At 42.1% G+C, this 22424-nt stretch overlaps 2 protein-coding genes across 6 annotated transcripts in view; both read right to left on the bottom strand.

Annotated features, from left to right (window-relative positions):
- Positions 1-1898: 1898 nt before the first annotated feature.
- Positions 1899-6896, bottom strand: tbx16 (T-box transcription factor 16). Its single transcript, XM_086111645.1, has 9 exons — positions 6881-6896; positions 6641-6794; positions 6444-6546; positions 5260-5424; positions 5042-5188; positions 4896-4966; positions 4714-4799; positions 3560-3776; positions 1899-2331 (listed from the first exon to the last, which is right to left on the bottom strand). The coding sequence occupies exons 1-9, from the start codon at positions 6894-6896 to the stop codon at positions 1899-1901; spliced, it is 1392 nt and encodes a 463-aa protein (XP_085967771.1).
- Positions 6897-15217: 8321 nt separating this feature from the next.
- cabin1 (calcineurin binding protein 1) overlaps positions 15218-22424 on the bottom strand; it is a 39575-nt gene continuing 32368 nt past the window's right edge. For all 5 annotated transcript variants that reach the window (XM_086110620.1, XM_086110622.1, XM_086110624.1 and 2 more), the window contains 3 exons: positions 20869-21045; positions 19184-19386; positions 15218-19099 (listed from right to left, as the gene is read on the bottom strand). In XM_086110620.1, coding sequence (XP_085966746.1) covers positions 18956-19099; positions 19184-19386; positions 20869-21045 — 524 coding nt within the window. In that variant the 3' untranslated portion in view covers positions 15218-18955. The remainder of the gene's footprint in view (positions 19100-19183; positions 19387-20868; positions 21046-22424) is intronic.

Below are 22424 nucleotides of genomic sequence, written 5' to 3'. Positions count from 1 at the left end.
AAAGCAGCCACAGAACATCACCACCATGCTTCACTGTTTGCATTTTGTTCTTTTGATCAAATGTGATGCTATTTTTATCCCAAACGTTAACAGGCCGCACATATTCAAAAAAGTTCAACTTTTGACTCATCAGTTGACAGAATGTTTTTCCAAGAATCTTGGGGGTCATCAAGATGTCTTTTGGCAAATGTGAGACCAGCCTTTGTGTTCTTTTTGGTCAGCGGCGATTTTTGCTTCGGAACTCTCCCACAGATGCCATTTTTGGCCATGTCTTTCTTATGGTAGAGTGGTGAACACTGACCTGAACAGCCAGGTCTTAAGTACTTTGGGTGTTGTGCTAGGTTCTTTTGCATTTTCTTGGATGAGCCATTGTTCCCGGTTTTCTCCATTTGTGGATGATGGCTCTGACAGCGGTTTGCTGAAGAGCCGGCGCCTAGGAAATGGCTTTGTAACCTTTTCCAGACTGATACTTTTTTTTTCTAATTTCTTCGGATCGTAGCATGATGCGTTTGATTATTGAGATTTTATAGGCTGCTTCACTTTGTCTGACAAATTCTATTTTTGTGATGTCTTGATTCAACAAATGTGGTGCTAGGGTGCTGCTTGTGAAATTGAACTCAGCTTTCCCAAAACTGGTGTTAGTCACAGTTACTTTGTGATTTAACAAAAAGGGTGGGGGGCAATTACTTTTTCCATATAGGGACATGTAGTTTTTGATTTTTTTTTTGTTCTTTTACAATTTAAATTGGTATTTAGAAACTGCATTTGTTATTTCCTTGGGTAGTCTCTGTGTGATATTAAAATTGGTTTGATGAACTGAAACCTTCGTATGTGATGAATACGCAAAGAACACAGAAATCAGGAAAGGGGCAAACACTATTTAATGGCACTTTAGCTTTTAAGTACTGTACAACTATTGTTCAATAAGTGTTACAAAAGTATTTTGCGGACAAACTATTTGTAATATATGCTAAAAGTGAGGGGGGAACTCTGGAATTGTGACATTTTGTGCTAAAATGAGAAAATAATTAAAAGGATGTCCCTGGCCCACATGTGCACTACAGTGATCCCTCACTATTTCGCGGTTCGTTTATCGCGGCTTCAGTGCATCGTGGATTTTTTCAAACATATTCATAAAAAAAAGAAGAAAGAAGGGGGGGTTCATATTCATGGAGTACAGTACCGTATATGTTTCTCTATGTGACTCGCTATTGTTTTGCAGCTTCTCTCGGACTTTTTGCGGACTTAAAAAAAAATAATTAAAAATATGTTTATTGGTCGCTACTTCGCGGATTTTCGTTTATCGCGGGTGGTTTTGGTCCCCATTAACCGTGATAAATGAGGGATTACTGTACATACTATTTATACTGTAACTGTATGTGCTGTTGAATTAATGGTGACACAATCTGCAGTCTGTTATTGTTGCCTCGTCCCTGTGAGAAATGTCATGACAAAGAGCCAGAATCTAATCTAAAATACATTTAAAGTGAATGTTGTGGCAAAGTCAGATTTTAGACACCACATTTATTTTCAGATCACATCAACACTGTAAGACAAAAAATGAATTGCACACTTTCTTATGATTACTTTGTTTCTCTTTCCCTTTTTTACATTTTTTTAACAAAAATATATTCACGATGAGATGGCATGAAATACAAAATAAATAGACACCTCGACAATAGACCAATTCCTCAGAATGACATTGCACACATTTGTAGGCATAGCAAGTCTCAGTTCATCCTGTGTGAGCCACAGATGACTCGTTGCATGATATCACCGATTATTGTATCGTCATTGCAGGCCTTGGCCGGTCACTGCGTGTAAACGTGTACGCATGACACTGTGAGCAACACTGTGTCGGCATGGTGAAAATCACTCCGTCTCCAACGGAGAGGCGCTCACCAGCAAGAATAAGAGAACAGCGGGTACTGGCTCCACTCGGTCACGTTGCCATGGGGATAGGGATGCACGGCTTGCGCGGTGTAATCGGCGGTCAGGTGGTGAGGAGGCGGGTACTGGGCCGGACCCGAGCCGCTCCACTGACCCAGGGGCTGCTCGGCGCCGTAAGGGCCGTAGATGTGGTGGCCCAGAACGCCCGGCTTGCTTGCCTGGGCCACAGTCATGTTGAGCACACCGGGGTAGTCTTGGGTGCTTGGGAAATGCTGGGGGGCGCAAGGGGAGGGGGCCACCTCGTGCGTACGGGGCTTTGAGGAGTCGTGGTCAGGGACGGCCACGTCGGGGACGCGCGACTCGAAGCTGCTGCGCCCCGAGCCGCTGGCGCTGCTGCCGACGCTGGAGGACGGGGAGGGAGACTTTCCATACTCGTGGAACCTGACAAGCCAAACATACGAGATCAGTATTGTGCTTCACAATGACAACATGCTGCCAAATTATGATGAAGTAACAAAGTTACCATTACAAAATTCATAATTTTTAGTGCGTTGGGACAGGATAAGCATGTTGTTGATGGCATTGTTTTGATAGGATAAAAAAAAAAAAAAGATAATTAGCACTTTGTGTCAAGAATATTAGATTCCCAAAATGTATATTTTTAAAATGCATATTTTACATCACGGGGTCACCAATGTGGTGCTCGCGGGCACCAGGCAGCCCCCAAAGGGCCCACATTAGAAACTTTCAGAGCCTTCTTCTAAAAAATAGCTCAGCAAGGATGGGACAGTTGTGATTTCCAAGGAAGGATTATAGTAGTGATCATTTGAAAATGTCACCTCCAGAAAACATTCCTTGAAATAACATTGACATGATCTTTTCTCTAATTATCATGAGAAATTAATAACACGTTTAGCGTCGTCACGTAACTAAATAGCATTAACTGTTAAATATAACTATAACGAATAATTAAGGCCCGACCGATATAGATTTTTTTGAGCTAGATACTGATTCCGATATTTGACAAAACAGAATTCTGCTAATGAATCAATTGGTTTACATTAAAAAAAGAAAAACAACAATTATTAAATAAAATGTGAAGCTAACCTAGCTTAGCTCTCATAATGCGTACAACAAAGATATCAGTTACAGGCAGAACTTTTGACTGTTTTATGACACTTTGCACTTAAGTATTTGTTCAACTTCACAACTTATTTTTAGTACCGGGAGTTGTCATTATTTTTGTCTTATGTTGTCATGTGTAAAATAAAATGAAATCAGCCAACTTGCTCTGCCGATTTTTAACTATCGGTATTTTAAAAGAGCTAATATTGGCTTGATTAAATTGGTTGGGCCCAACTAATACCATTGTTCATAGTAATTTGAACACATTTATTTCAGGAGTGTGGACCAAAGTGGTAGCGCTTGGCATTAATCACTGTCCAAGAAGTAGCTCTCAGCTTCCAAAAGGTTGGAGACCCCTGTTCTACATGATTGACCATAAAATTCCATTTCTACTTTTGTACTTACTAAGTATATTTCAGAGGCTGTACCTTTTTACCTTGAAGTAAATGAGTGAATTTACCTTGGTCTTCCTGTACAAGTATGTGTACTTCTGCCCGAGTAGACTGTTAATATTTTGCCACCTCGGATCTTTGTCAGTAGTCACCTGTAAGGCTGGTAGGATGCCGGCGCAGGAACCAGTTGCTCGGTGTTGTAAATGTCCCGTGTTTCAGCAGCAGGAGGAGAGCCGTTCCTGGCGCTGTGCTCCCTCCTCTCTGCGGACCAAGGGGAGTAGCGCTCCTCCTTGATCTCGTCCGACTCCTTCCTCTTTTGCAGCTCTGCTTCGTCTCCTTCGTAACCCTCAAAAGACGACCTGCAGAAATCTGGGACGACAAAACCCCTCAGATTCAACTTTCCCACTAGGAGACAAAAGAAAACATCTCAGGAGCCAACCAAGGAAGGAAGCAAACCTCTTTTCTCGCTCTCTTCTCACTTCCGATTGAAATGGCCATTTGGTCTCATGAGACTAATTTACTTTTTATGGCGTCGCCAGTTTCGCCTGTTTCCAGAGAGTACCAAATGTTCATTAAGGCCACTATCAGAACATTGAAGAAAACTATTTTATGGACTCCATTCACCAGTATGTCGAGAAGAACTTTTTCAAATTTGTTATGAAGAAAAAAAAGAGAACATGTATGACGTGTGGAAGATCAGGTATGTTAAATCCATTACGCTCCCACTTAAAGGGGAAGAGCAAATTTTTCTTTCAAATGTATGCGTTCTATATACCCCCACTAGTCTAAACACAGTGTTGGGATTCATATTACGTTTATAGAATATGAATTGAGCAGAAAAATCTCTTTTGCCACGTGCCGTCGACTGAAAATGACATCACAGTTGCTACGAACATAACATGACCAAACCCAGAAAACAGGTGAGCGTCGATGGTCATTACCTGAGCATCTAGCCAGTCAACAGCCTGTGGCTGCACAAGGCAAAATGGTTGCCCCCTCAGATGGATAAAAACGTGGATTTTCCTTCCTAATTTGTACTCCACAATTGCAATATGAATCACAATAGCGTGTCGAGACTTGGTAGGGGTCCATGGAACACATTATTGGAAAGAAATTTTTGGACTCCACTTCCCCTTTAAATTTTGTGGAATGTTCTCAAGAGAATATTCTTTGCTGAATGCCACATTCTTCTTTACACTTGGAAACATTTTGTGAAGACTGTGGCGCATTTCCCCCAATTTACAAGATGTTTCATTCGTGAAGGACATGGACGATTCCAGCATCTGAAGAGGAAACGATTCAATACCTGATGGGCTGTCCTCCTCAGACTTCCCGTTCATTTCAGAGAGTTTGACTTTCTTGTCGAGTTCTCCCGGGTTCTTGTTTGCACGCCTGCAAAGGAGCACCGGTGTTAATACAACCCAGTTTCAGCAGATCGAATCAAAAACCTTGTTCATTTTTTTTTTATTCGTCAGATCAGTACAGTACCTTTTCTTAGTTGTGCCTTCGTCACGAAAACCTTTGGCGAACGGGTTATGGTCAATCTTCAGCTTGGTGATCTGTGGGTCAAGACGTCAAAAGTAGATCAAGAATCTCAGTTCAATGTTGGGCTCTTAGCATCTACAGAAAGTGACCTTTGTGTTCTGGTAGGCAGTGACTGCTGTGAAAGACGTCTCCGGGAAGGTGAAAGTCTGGAAAACGCTCCAGCGGACGCTGAACAGGTCATCGGCTTGAACGATGTGGAAGCGCGGGTGGTAGCGATGCATCGAGTGCAAGATAATCTGCAGACGGGCGGAAAACCGGGTCAAGCTCACTTCTTTTATCGGCTCCAACGATTCTGTTTTCAATTTACGTGGCCGTGCTGGTCGAGAGTATTGTTGGTGAGCTTGAGCTTGAGGAAGGAGATGGACTGTTTCATCCAGTGGCTCCCCGGGGCCGGAGAGTCGGGGTGCAGGTACGTCCTGCAGGGGGGTTGAGGCTCCGCTTTTCCCGCCACCTCCCATTTCTCTTTATTCCACTGTAGGATGGAGACAGAATGTCATTAAAGGCTAATCTGTCATACAGAGCGAGTTGAGTGACGGAGAGGGAAGTCTTCTCCCTTTCCCACTGTGAGAAGAGGAAGATAGAGGGGAGAGTGACGGCCGACTGTACCACCCACTGAGATAGCGGGTAGTACAGTGGGCTCCCAGCAGGGGATAGAAAAACAGGAAGAGATAGCACGCTTTGATGTTCAATGTTAGTAAAGGTGGGGGGGATGGGGGGGGTGACAAACTTGTCTGGGGAGACTGAGAGAAATCAACAGGACAAGCTATACAAATAAGTGAAGAAAGTGTGTTCTAATTCAATGAGTCACCTTCCTGTTGTACCGAGGGTGAAACTGACCTGTTGTAGTAGTTTTTTAGTTTGTTTCGCTCAGTAACTGTCATCAAATATGCACTGGAAATGGATCATTTCACAAATTTGCAAGGAGGGTTAGGAACACCGGTCAACACATTTGTACTATTTTTTTTCAATTAAAAATGCAAGGAAATTTGTTGTTTATTTTTTATTTTTGCACAGATCCCAAATCTGCCCTTGTTTTTTTTTTCTCTAGCTTATCATGTTTTAATCATACCGGTAATAATAATAATAATATAGAATACATGTAGTCATTTTTATGAATTTAGGGTTAGGTTCAGCAACAGTTGGACTATATTTTCCGCAGCGTCACAGCTCTAAATTACAAAGCAAAGTGAAATCCATATTGTGCAAGCTCTCATTGGGCAAACTCAAAAACTTGATGTGCTGGGAAAAAAAAGGAAAGACACTTTTTTTTTTTTTTTATCGGCTTCAAAATACTTTCAGGGACACATAAAGCCATCTCTGGTTATAATTTGCTGTTCGCTAGTGTAATGAGACAATCACAAAGTTTCTTAGCATTTTTTTTTCCATTTCGGGTATTCCACATGCCAAGACCAATGAACCCTCTCATGTTATTGCTGCTACTGAGTAGCAATGCAACAAGAGAAGATTTTACTTTTTTTTTTTTTTTTTTACCTTATATCTGAAGCTATCCTCTGGCACCATATCAACCAGTAAAATGTACTTGGCGCAAGGAATCAGACCAGACAGATTGACTTTGCAGTGTGGAAACATTCTCCTACAAAACAAATGAGCACTTGAGAATGCAAGAAGAAGACACAAAGCACTTTTGAACATTATCGCTATCGCTGATGTTTTTTTGCGCATCTCACCTGCCCGGTTTTGTGATGATCATCTCTGTTCCAATCTCATGGAAGGTTCGCCAGAGATCGGGGTCCTCCAGAGTCATGCGGATGTTGCCCTGGAGATAAGCATCACCCGAAGCCATGGCAGAGGGAGGAGGGCCGCTGAAGTTTGCCTTCAAGTCTATTCGACAAATAAGATGCCTCAGGCTACAATGAACTCTTTTTAAAAACAACCTTGTAATTATTGTGCAAAAAAAGTCGAGTTACCCCTGATGGATTGCATTATCACGATTCTCAAGCGTAATGTATATTACCAAAAAAAGTCCAGTTTAGAGGGCCAAAAAGGAATCCACGTAATAATATCCACTGTTCTTTTTCTCTTGCAAAAACAAAAACAAAAACAAAAAAAGACATCCAGTCATTCAGTCAAGTTGCAACGCTGATGTGAGCATCTTTCAGTCGTTCGCTCTGGGATGACCGTGACTTTTAAGGGGGCTTCTTCTGTGGGTGGGGTCAGGCCGGCCATTCCCAGGCTTTGAAGTGCCACAATGATGAGTCAGTGTCCTGCTGGGATTGGAGGTGGCAGAAATCAAAGAAACTTAACAGAGTCTTGATACCGTCCCCCCAGGAAGAGGGTTGGAGGAAATGCATCTTTATTAACTGCTAAGAGACTTTTAAACAAATATGGACGTACTTTCCTGCTTGTAGATCGGGGATGGAGGGGCAGCGGCACCAAAAGCTGCGTAAAGATCATTCACACAGACACAACTGCACACAAAAAAGTGTGTGTGTGTGCATGTGTGTGTGGAAGCAATGTGCTAAATGACCTACCGGTAGTCACCTAATCCCGCAAAAGGGATAGAAGTTATGTCAGAGTTTAGATAGATAGCTATATAGCTAGTGACGAGGAGGTGGTTCATAAAAATCCAAATAATTAGCATTTGACAGAGGTGGGACTAAGTTCGGCATGTGCAAGTCATAAATAAGTCTCGAGTTTACACACTCAAGTTTTCAGGCAAAACTAGTCCTCCATATAACCAGCATGAAGCTTAGTTCATGTTTGATCATCAATTCGTGAGCTAAAATGTGAAGCTAACCTAGCTGACCTGCATCCGTAGGTTTCATAGTCATGAAGTTAGATGTCGTAGTCGTGCGTCTTTGAGTTACAAACTTTGTATGTTACTGTTCTGTTTTTCTCGATGTTATCGAAAAACCTATTGAATCTAAATGCAATAAATGGTGGGTCTCCTGCCATACTTGCTTCATGCGATCACAGCATGGGCCTACCTGTGGCTTGCCAGGTTCGCTCGCAATACACAAAAACGTGTTTCTCAAGAACAAAACAAATAGCAGACTTTTGTACAGATCTTCAAATGTAAACAGGCAAGTCTTGTTCACTCATGTAGTACAGTCTAAGTACAGTCAAATCTCATGAATACCAATTCAAAGTCAAGCCGAGTCGTTTATAACATTTCGCCAAGGAAGTCCCAACTCCAAAATTGGTGACTTCAATCTAACTCCAAATGTGACCTGTGACTCGAGTCCTCCACCTCTGTCATTTGCTGATATTGAACTCACACTCATCTCTTTTCTCCATAAAAGTAATAACGCTGGGAGGGAAAGTCCGCGCAAAGCCATAATGGTGTGATGATAACACTGTAGCGCTCCTTTTACAGGTACATTTTACCTGAGGGTGTCCTCTCATGCCAGCAGCACTGCCATCGTTTTGTGTGTGTGTGTGTGTGTGTGTGTGTGTGTATTGGGGCTGTCTAGACAGGCCCTCGCTCTGACAGATAATCTCATTAGGCTAGTTTCCCTGAGAGGGGCTAGTTTCTGCATGCGTTGAAAGCCTGTGCATAGGCTGGCAATTAACAACCAGTTAGCACCACGAGCCCAAAGTCAGCCCTGAATGATACAGGAGGGACGAGCAATAAAGACCTGCCGTAACAAACCGGCCGTCCTCCCGCCATCCGCATGCAGCCAAATCCTCGGGGTGTCATTACGTGGACCCGTCCCCGCTTGTGTCATAGCATGTTAATGCAAGCCACACAAAGAAGATTTGAATTGAAGTGATTTTTATGTGATTTTTTTTTTCTTGCACAGTCACACCGCTTCCTCTTCACGTTCTCATTGTTTTCACGTGCTGCATACAAACAGAGCCTTCTCTTAACACCTTTACACTAAAGCCGCTTCAGTAACTGTATGGAGAGGGACACATTTAATGCATTTGAAATGGGCGCACTTTAGAGGACATTCTGGCACTGTGCAATCAGAAATCGCAGGGTGCATAAAGATTCCCTGTGAAAATATTGATGGCCTTGTTTTACATTCCCGCGCCGGGTCGATGAGGAATGAAAAGGAGAAAAACCCCACAGCTTGTAATGATGCACTTAAAGATGCAGAGAGCTCCGTGCAATCATTTTACAACCAAGTGATGTTAAATGCGGGCTTGTGTCAGAACAACACCCCCCAACACCAGCCTCCTCGCCACAGTGGCACAACATTGGCCTTGAAGAAGTGTGATGTGTTTTTATCCTCCTTATGTGAAACCAGTTGTTGCCCTCGGAGTTATTAATCACAGGTTGCGTGTGGCTCTCCTCACTTAGGAGTTAGCACTAAGTGAGTGAACAAGGCTGCATTGGCTTCCTCCTCAACCAAGTCAGAGGTCATTGGTCTAGCTCAGTGTTTAGGGGTTAACATCTTGTCGAAGGTAAATAGATTTCACCTTAATCCATCTGCACACCTCTTTACACTGCTTAACGTCTAATAATTGTTGTTTATTTACTGCTCCTCACCCCCGCCTTAGGGCCTGAGGGCATCACCCTGGAAGGCCAGTCCACAAAAACTCTCACAGGCTCCTTTTTGAATATATAGTATACATAGTACAATACAATACAGTACTGTATTGTATGTAAAGTGCAGTATTGTGTAATTTAGTATGGTATAGTATTACTACAATATGGGGATGCCCAATACAACTTTTTTCCAGACTGATACCAGTACGCATATTCACTCTTTAAGTACTCACCAATACAGAGGACCCATTCCACTGGTACTTGTGATACAACACGTTTCATTCATCACAATAACAAAACATTGTGAACAAGGACCTTTCTTTCTGACGGAGATGATGACTTGCCAATGTGTCAAACTGTTGCAGTATACCGCCAACTACTGCCTAAGAAGGACTTACTCAATATCAGATTTTTACCCCCCTTAAATATACCGAATGAGTTAAATATCGGAGGTTGGTATCAATGGCCTCCGTGAGTGACCGATCCCTTTAAAATAAGGCCGGTATCGGCCCGACACGAATACCTGGTACTCACCCACCATATAAGTAAAGGGTGAGTACTGATACACTACTGTACTCACAATACAGAACTGTATTGTTGATACACTAGCTTATAGTATCGTCAAACCTCCTTACAACGCATTTTGAGGGACATCACAAATATGTATGCTCTAACGGTAGTTTGAAGTGAGAGACAATTCCAGCCTTCACAGACGGCGAGATACCAGATCCGTTTACCGAGATCCGTTTACCAGACGTGTTTTCGATGTGCTGAGGACCGCACCATGCCTCCAGAAGTACAACAATGTATCGAGTCGATCAGTGCAGTTGCTCTGCAACAGAGGGGAATCCTGCGCTGTACATTTTGTTCTTAAGAAAGGTGGCGGCGGCAGTTAGCTTCCCACAGTTCTTTGTAACAAAGGCTTTTTCACTATTTTGTGGGGAAAATCTGGTCGTTATAAGAAAATTTATGTTATAAAGGTGAATGTACTACTTTGGTACTTCACAATAGTTTAATACCAAAAGTAGTTTCATGAATGACTACAAAAAAACAGCGCCGTGACTATATTACACCTTAGCTGTGCAATATAACACATATATCACTCAACACAGTCAGAAGTGCGAATTATAACTGCGGCAAAGCATGCTGGGAATGGTGCTTCTCTAATGGCTTGTTGTGAGTTGCCCCCCTGGCACAAAAACTACTAATCTTGTAGAAAAGGCCAAAACGTGATTTGTTGAAGAGTTATGTTCCTTTTTTTTGATGTTTTGAGACTCAAACTAACTTGCATGCATTTATATACATTATATTTATATACTGCGTGACTTTAGTTTGCTAATTTGCTCATGCGTATGATGCATTCAGCTTCAGAATAGCGTGTATGCACACGTGTGAGTTTGTTCGAACGGTGTGCGTCATTCACGGGGGACCGCTTCACCGGGTTTTTCTGTAGCCCTAGTTAAAACCCTCCAGAAATTTATATTTACATATTATTTTCTCAGCTCCCCTATGTATCTGTCAAACCTCACTTTAGGCCATGGAGAGAAAAAATAATTAACCAATGTACTGTATATTCTCTTTGGAACATTCCACGGAAGTTAAAGGGGAAGTCAAGTTCAAATGTTCTTCCAAATATGTTCTATGCGCCCCCACTAGTCTAAACACGGTATTCTGATATATGCTGCATTAGTAGAACATGATTTAAACAGCAAATTGCAACCGTTTTCACCCATCTTGTCGACATCACAGTGCCTAACAGTTCAGGTACAGACCAACCGTAGCTCATCTGTTTTCTGGGTTTGGTCAAGTGACACTTGCAAGCCGAGCCCTGAGGCACTGTGCTGTCATTTTTAGTGGCAAAATGAACACCCCGAGGTGAATGAAAACGGGTGGATTTTGCTGCTTCATTCATATTCCACAAACACTACATGTTTACAAATCACAATACCATGTTTAGACTAGTGAGGGCACATAGAAAATATTGTGCAGAAAATGTTTGACTCGACTTCCCCCTTAACAGCATCTGATGAATCTGCCTTGATGAATGTGAAGTGTCTCCTCAGTAATCTCATGAGTAAAGTTAGAAATGTGGAAATGCAGACAAACTGTTCTGGAATTGGATTTGTTTTTCAACATTTTTTTTTAACTTTGTTTGCATTTCTAAACCTCTGCGTGTTTCTTCCACTGTCTAAAAGTGGCCATGGACGTACAATTTGTAGTGGTTCAGAATCAACTGTTAGCACTCTTGTCATGCGACCAAACATTGCCCAGTGTGAGCCGAGGACGAAGAGATGGGTATGTCGTGCCAGGAAAGAGCGTTGAACAAAGAGGAGAAGTTGTCAAACCGTCCTTGCGTCTATTTCATCATAGGGGACATAGCGGTATTTAAGTTAAAAACCTCAGAATAATAATTTGTAAAATGCATGAAAACGTTATAATATAAAAAAAAATGTTGATAAAAAATATAAAACCAATCACTGTCAGGTATCAAATCCAACCGTAAATTCTGTGCGGGGGACACCCTGAACCAGTTGCCAGGCAATCGCAGGGCACACACAGACGAACAACCAAAAAACACATTTTCAATGTGTTCTCATGTACTTTAAATCTCTCTCTCTCTCTATACATATATATATATATATATGTGTGTGTGTGTGTGTGTGTGTAGTAAAAATTTTTTTAATTTAAGATGGAAAAAAAATATTGACGTTCATGGCAATGATGTTTGTTAGCACATCAAAGCAAGCAAGTAGTTTGCTGCAAAAGTATTTGTTGAGTAGCTATTCCTTACACTGTATCTTTAAGTTGGAGGGTAGCGAAGGGGTGCGGGGGAATACAAGGGCCAAATTGCCAAATGCAGAAAATACCATTTTCACAACACAAAACTTAATGTACTCAGTTGAATTGCCCAATTTACCAAAGTTTGTTGCCTTGAAATTTTAATTTCACCCCATTTTTTTGTCTTCTTGGTACAGTGTTCCTTTTACATTAGTCACTTACGTCCAATTAAAATAATACTACGGTTCCAAAATCATAGCTGGAATCAGTGAGGGGATGGCAACAGGAAGTGATGAGCAATTACACAATATATTTATGTTCGCTGCGCTGCCCAAGCTCCTAGCATTACTATTGGGACAAAAGGTGGATCAGCTCTGTCGGTGTCATAGTGGGGGGTAACAGAGCGAGGCCTTGGGACAAAACTGGCAAACGGACCCGAGTGAAAAAAGGCCAACTGAATATTTCGAACCAAGCTAGACTCACTTTTCTCCCCGTTACCTGTCGCTCACTTGCAGGGAGAGATCTAGGGCACAGAATGCCTTGGCCACTGGATGTTCCGCCTCCCTGGTGTCAGCCTTTCGGCCATTTGCTTCCACTGCACAGATCCCCCTGTGCTCCACTGTTAACAGCTGCCAATATACAGCCCGGACCGAGGATCAGACGGCTCTGTCGCGGCCCAATAAAGAGCCCCCGGAGTGGGTTGACGAGAAATCTCACACCTTGCGTTCACATTAGCCATGCAGCATGCCCTTTTGATGCCTAAGTGGCCACTATGAGAAGGTGGTCGAGAGAAGAGCTCAAAGCTGGCATGGAACAAGTCCAAGTGTGTGGCGGATTTTAAAATCAGAACGTTGTCGAATTTAGGACACGGTGGAGAATCCAACATAATGGCAACCGTAGCTGCAGTGTTCTCTTATTTGTAATCAAGTTCAAAGTAAATCCCCCAATATGTGAGTGTCCCATGTTGCAAGCGGGGGCCGGCGATGCTCACATTTGGCCATCCACATAAGAAAACAAAGGCCACATCTCACTCGGGCAAAGGGGCAAATGACAACTTCGCAGCACTTCATAAGAAACTGCTTGAAGTTGCTAATGAAGACTAATGACTTCCCTCGTGTCACAGACTTCACACCTGAGGGTACGAGCCCTTTCAGCACCAAAGTGGTACGCAGGGTGGTCTGTTCAGGAAAAACATTTTCACTGCAAAATGTGCTGCTTATTGTGTTTTCAGAAAGATGTCATAAGATGTCATTGTATTTGTTATAGCAGGAGTATCAAACTCATTTTTTATCTGGAGTTACATCTTCCGTCGGATTTGAGGGAATTGACATTTCGGTTCAGATTTTAGCAAGGGACAAGGGTCAACCAAGCTGACACACGATTGCTTTCGTAGGCCACATAAACTGACGTGGCAGGCTGGATCTGGCCCCCGGGCCTAGAGTTTGACACCTGTGTGTTAGAGCATAATCATTCAGACCAAGGGAGCTGGTGCCCACATTCTCAATGACTCCTTGATTAATTAACCCTCCTACCCCCCAAATTGTTTTTTTTTTTCAGGGGGTGGGGGGGGGGGTATTATTAACAGGTTTACTCTACTACAGTTGCCCCTGCGCATGGCTCAGCACCGGTGAATTTACTTATTCAGTTTTTTCCCCCAGTATTTTCATGTATTTATTTATTTCTTTTGTGATAAAGTCCAAGCTTATCATACAGAATGTATCGTGCAATTTGTGTGTGGGGGAGGGGGGGTTGGGTTACAGAAAACAAAATCTTATTTTCAAATGCATTTCAACGGGTCTCAATTATGTGCGGATTTTCCCTGTTCGGTAGGCCGGCCCAGTCTCGATCCAACGGGTGTCAAACCCAAGGCCCCCCTCCCCCACCCCGAAAGAAAATCATGCGTGTCAACTTGCATGATCCATGCTAAAAAAACGTTCCGAAATGTCACATTGTCATGTGTAATAAATGTCGTTGGGATTTTAAATGAATTTTGTTACCCTTAGAAGAAATATTGAGATAATGAGATTAAACATCATGACAGCCCTCCGAGGGAAGACGCAATTCAAAAGTGGCCCGCGACAAAAATGAGTTTGACACCCCTGCTCTATCCCACGCGAATAGTGAGGATCCACTGCATAGATTTAAGATGTAATATCATTATTGACCACTACATAGCACACACAGCATAGTTGTACTTGCACCGGGACTTATACTGCCCTATACTGCTACAAAGTGATTAGGCTTGATTCGTTGTGCATTTGGAAAGACCTGGAGGACAAACATCATACCTGAATAACATTAAAATGTTGATTGTGTTAATATTGTGACAAAATACACTTCACTGTTGGTTTGTGGTTAGTGCCATTTCTGCACGAGGGCGTATTATTTATTTTTTTGCATGCATGCAAAAAAAATCTAATAAAATCACAGTATGTATTTTTTTTTTGTTTTGTTTTTGAACGTACCTCACGTACATGGTCCTACGTAGCCCCCAGTAGCATGAATGAAAAATTGTGGCTACCTCCAGGTTTTAAGTTGCCCATCCATGATTCAGGCTGTTCAAACTGTTACTCATGCGTTTCTGCATCGATCTACTAAAAAGCAGAAACAACATTTTGGCCTGTTTCATTTTGAACACCGCACAAAGGGCAGCCTTAAGTGCTTATTTTGGAGTGGCCTTTTATTGTGGGCAGCCTGTGGCACACCCGTGCAATATGCATCCTGTCGAACCAGTATCTTAATAAGCCACACCTGTGAGTTGAATGGATTGATACTGGCAAAAGAGATGCCCTCTGTGTACACCTGAAAAAGGAGAAATTGCAGCAAAACCAAGAGTTCCATTTAAATTTTTGTTCACGGTATGATGTGCAATGACAAGTTTGACAACTCTGCCCTCACATAACTTCGCTCAAGTATATTGCCACTTGCAGTCATTTCCAGCTCGAATATACCAAATCAACAAAAACCAAATGGACTATCTCGTACCGTGATTGAACCAGTTTTATCTTACCTGTAAAATAGATATGAAAAGTGCTCATCAAAATGTTTTATTTATTTCAGTTATTCAAAAAGTGAAACTTGTGCCATGCATACATTCGTTTGACACAGACTGATACATTTCAAGTGTTAATTCATGTTAATTTGGGGGCGGCCCGGTGGTCGACTGGAACGCATCGGCCTCACAGTGCAGAAGTGCAGGATTCCATTGCCACAGGTGTCAAACTCAGGTCCTGGAGGGCCGCTGTCTTGCATGTTTTCCAAGTCTCCCTGTTGCAACACACCCTCCAGGACCTGAGTTTTGACACCTATGCATTGCAGCTTTCCTGTATTTGCATGTTCTCCGTGCCTTCCGATGGTATTCTCCGGGTACTCCGGTTTCCTCCCACATTCCAAAAACATGCATGGCAAGCTGATTGAACACTCTAAATTGCCCCTAGGTGTGAGTGTGAGCGCGGATGGTTGTTCGTCTGTATGTGCCCGGCGATTTGCTGACAACCGGTTCAGGGTGCCCAAAGACAGATGGGATTGGCTCCAGCACGCCCCGCGACCCTTGTGAGGATAAGCAGATCAGAAAATGGATGGATATACTCATCTAACTTAAAATGAATGAACACTTGATATGTATGTCTGTGTGGAATGAATACTGCAATACACGAGTTTCATTTTTTGAATAGTATTACTGAAATCAACTTTTTCATGATATTCTACTTTTTTTGACGAGCACCCGTATACAGCATGAACGAACCCAAACAAGAAAACATGACACATCTGATTACCGGTAAGTAATTTAAGAGAAAGTGTGTCTTGTACAGCTGGTGGGACCCCAATATGACCACTTGTATTGACGCAAAGATGTAAACAGCCACAAACTATTTGTAGTTGAGGCTTTGTCTTTTATTGAACATGCCTTAAAAAAGATAATGCTTGATTCATAATTTCAAGGTTTAATGTAATTCAAGTTGAAGTGTAAACACGTCCCATTGTAGATTTGGTCAAATACCTAAATTAGGAGTTAAGAGGTATCTCGGGCTGAACAGTAGCAATATTTTAATACTGTGGAATGGAAGATTTGTGAAAATGTCAAGATACAAAGGAAGTGTTTAGACATGCATCAAGATGTGATTTAGTTAATTCCATGACAGATCACTATACGTGACAAAGATGTCACACGTCAGCATGCGTTGTTGTGGTGTCGCTGGTGCTCAGCAATGGTCTTCCCAACTCTCCCGCAGACCTCAAACTCACCAAAGAGATAAACACGGTGTTGATTTGCCGCATTGCTCCATGTCATGAGACATTGGGATGCATTTAAAATAGCCAATAGCAGAACAAAGTCTTGACATTTTCAAAGATATTTTTGGTTAGACATCCATGATAGACTGAGGCAAGCTCTCAGCTGGGGTACATTTCCAAAAGCTCAGCAGAAAAAAAACAAAAACAGAACAATATCACACACCTTAATGCAACAACCATGTAACGAAATAAAAATATAAAAAGGTTTTGATGTCAAGACTAATCATCTACAGTTTTTACATTTACAGTTTGATTCCACGTTTAAAAAAACAACAACAACAACCCAGTAGATAGCATTATTTTGATAGAAAACAATTAGTAAAAAAACATTCTGTTGTCTTCCACTGAGTAACGTGACAAATTGACCAATGAAAAGGCATCGGAATTTCGAGACACCACTTCAGCATGCATGAATTCGAGTGAATTCAGTTATGGGTTTGGAATTAAAGCCAATCTCAATTTCTTGCGTGCGCACCCACACCCACACCCCACACCCACACCCACACCCGCACCCGCACCCGCACCCGCACCCACACACACACACACACACACACACACACACACACACACACACACACACACACACACACACACACACACACACACACACACACACACACACACACACACACACACACACACACACAGTACCGCTGCCAAAGACATTTGGATTCCGATATGTACAAAACGTCCTCTTTCAACATCATTCACATCAGTGCTGGTGACGGGCGTCTCCCTGGTGAGAACCTCACAGCTACAGATGCACTACCGAGAAAGAAACAATATATCCTTGCAGGAACACGGCGAGTACAAAAGCAGCACGCTTGAGTGCTCGGCTGACCCAAGGTTGAGTGTAAACATTTCCCATGTGTGCTACAGGTTACAGCGTTGTGTGGTGACTGTCCATTTGTCACCTGTGCTGTCCGTTGAAATGTATCACAACCGGCATCGGTCCTCATCCCATGATACAAAGGTGCAGCTCGGGGCAGACCGCAGAAATGGTGAGGCATCAATGGGTGACGGGCTTCTGGGCGTGCCGCTGTGATATGCATAAATGGCACGTTAGAGTCATGCTGAAACTAAAGCTCTGCTAATTCACACAAGCTGGGCCACACTGTGACATGGCCAGAGCCGATGAGAATACTGCATTCTCTCAGTTGACGGGGAGGGGCGACAATGGCATCAATCAAAACCAAAGCGTAAGCGACGTGTTCTCCAGCAACAAGAACCCCGGTGAAACTGGCGCAGTGCTTGATAGAGTCAGTCGAGTGCGGTCCGCTAGCACAGGAGTATGGAAAGCTGTTTGAGGATTTATTCGATGTCCTGGACATTCAACTTAAGGTCCATGTACTAGCACACTTTCTGTCCTGAGACAATTCAGCGCACTTGTAGGACAACCATATTTTACTCGTGAGATAAAACTACACTTGGATCAGGGATTTTCAAAGTACCACTAGAGGTACTCGGGCTCACTCTTGTGGTAAGGTATACCACACAAATACAGGTCAGTTGTTTTGAACTTTTTCATACAATTTGTCTATACTGTACACGTAATGTGCATAATGTTTGAGTGACTTGCACTATTATTATTTTAGACGTACTACATCACTGGATTTTAATGTTGGTCATCACGATGACACGTGTGGCACTCTATATTGTTTTTTAGGTGGTACTTGGCATTAAAAGTTTGACAACAACTGCGCTGGTTGACATACACTACTGCAAGTACTCCTCGTGAAGGGCAAGATGTTAGCGAGTAGAATTTCATAATGTCACGAGTAAGACGCCCAGCGCTCTGTGATCAATGTGTGCAGTTTTCAACATTAGTAACGTGTAGTTGTCCAACTAGCATGTGAAAGTAGTTCTAATGGTGCGTTTAATAAACCTTACGCAGTTTCCACTGTCGATATGTTTCAAGTGAATGGAACGCCAACTAAGTGAAAAATAACCCCTACGGTAGAACGTGTGTTAACCTGGGGTGGTGTGAAAGGTACACTAAATATTTGGGTGCTCGTATTGATTACGATTGAAATGGCATCAGGTGTTTGTACTTTTTAAAGATGCGAGTGCTCAAACTAATACAATTCAAATGTGCACTAGTAGTTGAAAACCATGACTAGTCAGACAAAGTTCTACTAGTGTGCTGACTTGACTTGCTAGTGAGGATAAAGAGCATACGGATACACGAACCTTAAGTTGGTTATCCAATAAATGCTCAAGCAGCTTTATGGAAAGCCGTTTGAACGTTTATTGGCTATCCTTGATCGGGTTACTAGCGTGTGAGAGATGCCTACTAGTTGGGCCAATGGTGTTACTAGTGCAGCACAATAGTTACTAGTAAGGTATAATTGCGGGACACTAGTACGCTGAATTGCGGTGAGGACATTGAGAGTGCTAGTACATGGACCTTAGGTTCAATTTGAAGGATTGGGAATAAACGCTCAAAGGTCTTTCCACACGGGAGGCCTGGAGAGTCTCAGATGTCCATGTAATCGTCCTCCTCGTCCGACTCGCTCTCCAGTGAAGACTCCTGGCTGGATGTCTCCTGCACCTCCAGGGAAGGCTGGCTCAGAGTGTCCTTCTTGACCGTGGCGGCAGACTGCGATGATAGGATGACATTCTACGTGGGGAGCAGACAGTAGAGGTCAGCGATGGGCGCTGTGGCATGCGCACAGAATCAAAAGTGCCGTTCGGAATCCCCCACCTTTAGCCTTTGTTTGGTTTCCTCCGAGATGCTGCCTTTGGGGGAGAGAAGCGTGGGCGTTGGGGGAGTCACTGTGATTTCCGGGGGGAACTTAGTGACAGCGGAGGGGATGAAGAGCTTTGGCATGTTAGGCGGGACACGGGAGCGGATTCGACTGGGGTCTGCAAGCTTTGACAGATCACTGCTGGCATAGTGCTGCTGGTCTGGGGAGAAACATTGATACACCGCACGAGTCATTGTTTTTACTTTAATGGCCTCTATCCAGTACAGTGGAGCTTCTCAAGGCTAATAACTTGAGTTGTGGTCAATGATTTTCTTTGCTGAAATATGTTTTGTCATGTAAAAGAGGGAGTAGGCTTGATAAGCTGTCGCTTCATCCAACACCTTTTCGATTGGTTGTTATCGTGGAAAAACTGTATTGACTTTGAAATCAGACGTCATGGAAAATAGTGGCATGCAAATATTTTGGTGGAGAACAATAATTCAATTTATGTTCAACGCTGACGTGAAATGGGAACCCTAATGAAGAGTGACGGCAATTGCTGTCAAGTTCATTTTTTTAATGGAATGGGTAAGAGAAAAGATTTGGGCATCTCTGATTTCGCCAGCCAGATGGCAGCGTTGAGTCTCTTTTGGATGAGATCGCCATGTCTCAATGGAATGTTAGGTGGATTCTTGAAACCCATGAACATGGCAGATCTTTGCAAATATGTTACAAGCACTCAGTGTTTATCGAGTTCAATCGACTGCAAAGATTGTCAGAAAAGAGAACTGATGACAGAGATTATTTACATTTACAAGTAGAAGCGATAATGGAATATATGTAAATAGACACACAAACATGCACACACACACTAATAAATACTACTGCTAAATAAATAGTTTATATAGTTTATCAAATGTTACGTTTTTATAAAGTTTCATAAATACACTATTTTCCCATCAAAAGCACATTTTAATCGCCGTCGTTGGTATTTAATAGACATAAGGACTGCTCCGATGTTAAAGGCATCACAGAAGCAAAAATGATTAGTGTAAAAGTCACTCCTGCTAGAAAATATATCTTCACAAAAAGCTTGTTTTCTGCGCTTTTTGGTCCAACGTAGGTGATTTGGGTGAATCCAACCCATGTTTTACTGCTGATTACTAAAAAAAACGGAATAAGGTCGAGACTGTGTTCGATACCACTTTTTTCAGTACTGGACTCCAGTACTCACCGATACAATACCAAGTAACTGATACCAATAATATTTATGAACCATACAATTTCTGTTATCCCAAATAACATCATTTTAAAATATCTTTTGTTTGTTTCATACAAAAGGCAGATGAGTCAATTGAGAATTCAAGTCCCAAATTAAACACATCCTAATTATTCTGGATTTTGTAATAAATAATCAAAAGTGCGAAATAAAATTGACAACTCCATGAGTGTTAGTCTTTGTTCAAAATAAATGGAAGTGCAAAATAATACATATTCAACTGTTAACTGTGAAGCATGACACTACAAAGTTGGCAACTGTATAATGCACATGGGTAAGTAAAAGCTCTATGTTGCCATGCACCAAATTCCATAATGGAAATTGAGAAAGTCATCATACCATCCAAAACATAACTTCTTTTGCAGGTATCATTAAGGTTGAGTACACTTGCGCTTTTTTGAAGCCACCTGCTGTGTTGCTGACCTGTACACTGCTGCGTGCTGCTGCCGCTGCTGCTACATGTGGCCGTTTCCTCCCGATACCAGCCGGCTGCTGCTGCTGCTTCCCGCGCCTGGGACACGGTGGCCAGTTTCATCTGCTGACAAAGGTGTGATTCCTGCTGTCGGTACAAGAGCCCCTCTGTGAGCTCCTCACGCTCCTCTAGGGTGGGGTGAGCAACAACAAAAACATGTTACAGCCCATAAGCAGATCAAACAGATCATTTCTGTTCATTTATCATAAATCAAAAGACATGATAATAAAATTAAAAAAAACATCATTCTATTAAAATGTCACCCCAGCTGCAACTTTGTTTATCTGTAGCCACAACTTTTGTCTTTGGTCAGACATTTTTAATTGATTGGATCATTTTGCTGATTAGATGCAAGAGACACAGAATGCAATGTTTTAACAGACGCAGAATGTAATGTTTCTTAGTTAGAGCAAGCATTGACGTCAATCGGAAAAGGCAATTTTGCACTTCATAAATTTTTTACAGAAAAAAAAATCCCCTGCAGCTAAGATGGATCTAATTAGAAACGAATGAATACATTTTTAAGCTTGTGCAACAATGGTGTCTGGATGTAGGAGAAAGAAAATATATAAGTGTTATGGACAGTATTTGCATGCAAAGATTGTATCCCTTGTGCAGATTTAAAAAGATATCCAACTACTCATTATCTCCCAAATAGTGAAAATTAAAAAAAAAAGTTAGGAATTTCCCCATTGTGAGCCAAATAAAAGTTTTCTTATCTTATCTTAGTCTCTGTTTGGCCAACAGTTTAATTTTATTGTTGTTTTTATTGTAAAAAACTTGAGAATCTCAAATTATGAAGTCACGTATGATTAATAGCCATTACCATCACACCCATAGTTGGATTTATTAATGCTGCAAAGTGTAAAATCATTTTAAGGAATAAACTTGCCTTGAGTGCTCTCTACAAGCATTGCCATCTAGTGGCTACTTTCACGGTTGATTTATATAATAAAAACAAAATCCATGTCATGCTTTTATTACTCAAGATTTTATTTGGGAGCCTGATAGACCAGTGCTTCGCATGACTGCTTGACAGTTCGGAGGTTTGAGGTTCAAATTTCTGCTCCGCCCTTCCTGTGTGGAGTTTGCATGTTCTCCCTGTGCTTGCATAAGTTTTCTCTAGGTACCGGTACTCCGGGTTGGTCCTGTCTTCCAAAAAGACGCATCGGGTAATTGGAGATTTTAAATTGTCCATTGGTGTGAATGGCCCCACGAGTGGTTGTTTGTCTATATGTGCCCTGTGATTGCCTGGTGACCAGTCGAGTATGTACCCCTTCAGCAGAGGTGTCAAATCAATGCCCAGAGAGTAAAAACACAACAAGCTCCCAAACTGTGGCAGGGGTTTTACTTTCTGGACCTGGATATTTATAATTTTACATGAAACTGTCCATAAATAAAAATGGATATAACCTCTGTCCAATTGGCCCCTCATAGACATGTCAAAAGGCTGTTTGTGACTAAAAACGCAAAACTCTCCAATGAAGCACTTATTGAGACCAGGAGT

Source organism: Hippocampus guttulatus, chromosome 5 (assembly GCF_054856545.1).
Source record: "Hippocampus guttulatus isolate MCC_2025c chromosome 5, RoL_Hgut_1.0, whole genome shotgun sequence".
In the NCBI taxonomy this organism is placed as follows: Eukaryota; Metazoa; Chordata; class Actinopteri; order Syngnathiformes; family Syngnathidae; genus Hippocampus; species Hippocampus guttulatus.
The sequence above is the reverse complement of the archived record's forward strand: the minus strand, read 5'-3'. Positions and strand labels throughout refer to the sequence as shown.

Bases quoted from the DNA above. Each gene is read 5' to 3' on its own strand.
- tbx16 (XM_086111645.1), bottom strand. The intron at 4,967-5,041 runs GTCACTTTCTGT...CTTGACCCACAG, and splicing joins CTGCCTACCAGAACACAAAG to ATCACCAAGCTGAAGATTGA. The intron at 2,332-3,559 runs GTGACTACTGAC...TTGGCTTGTCAG, and splicing joins GCATCCTACCAGCCTTACAG to GTTCCACGAGTATGGAAAGT.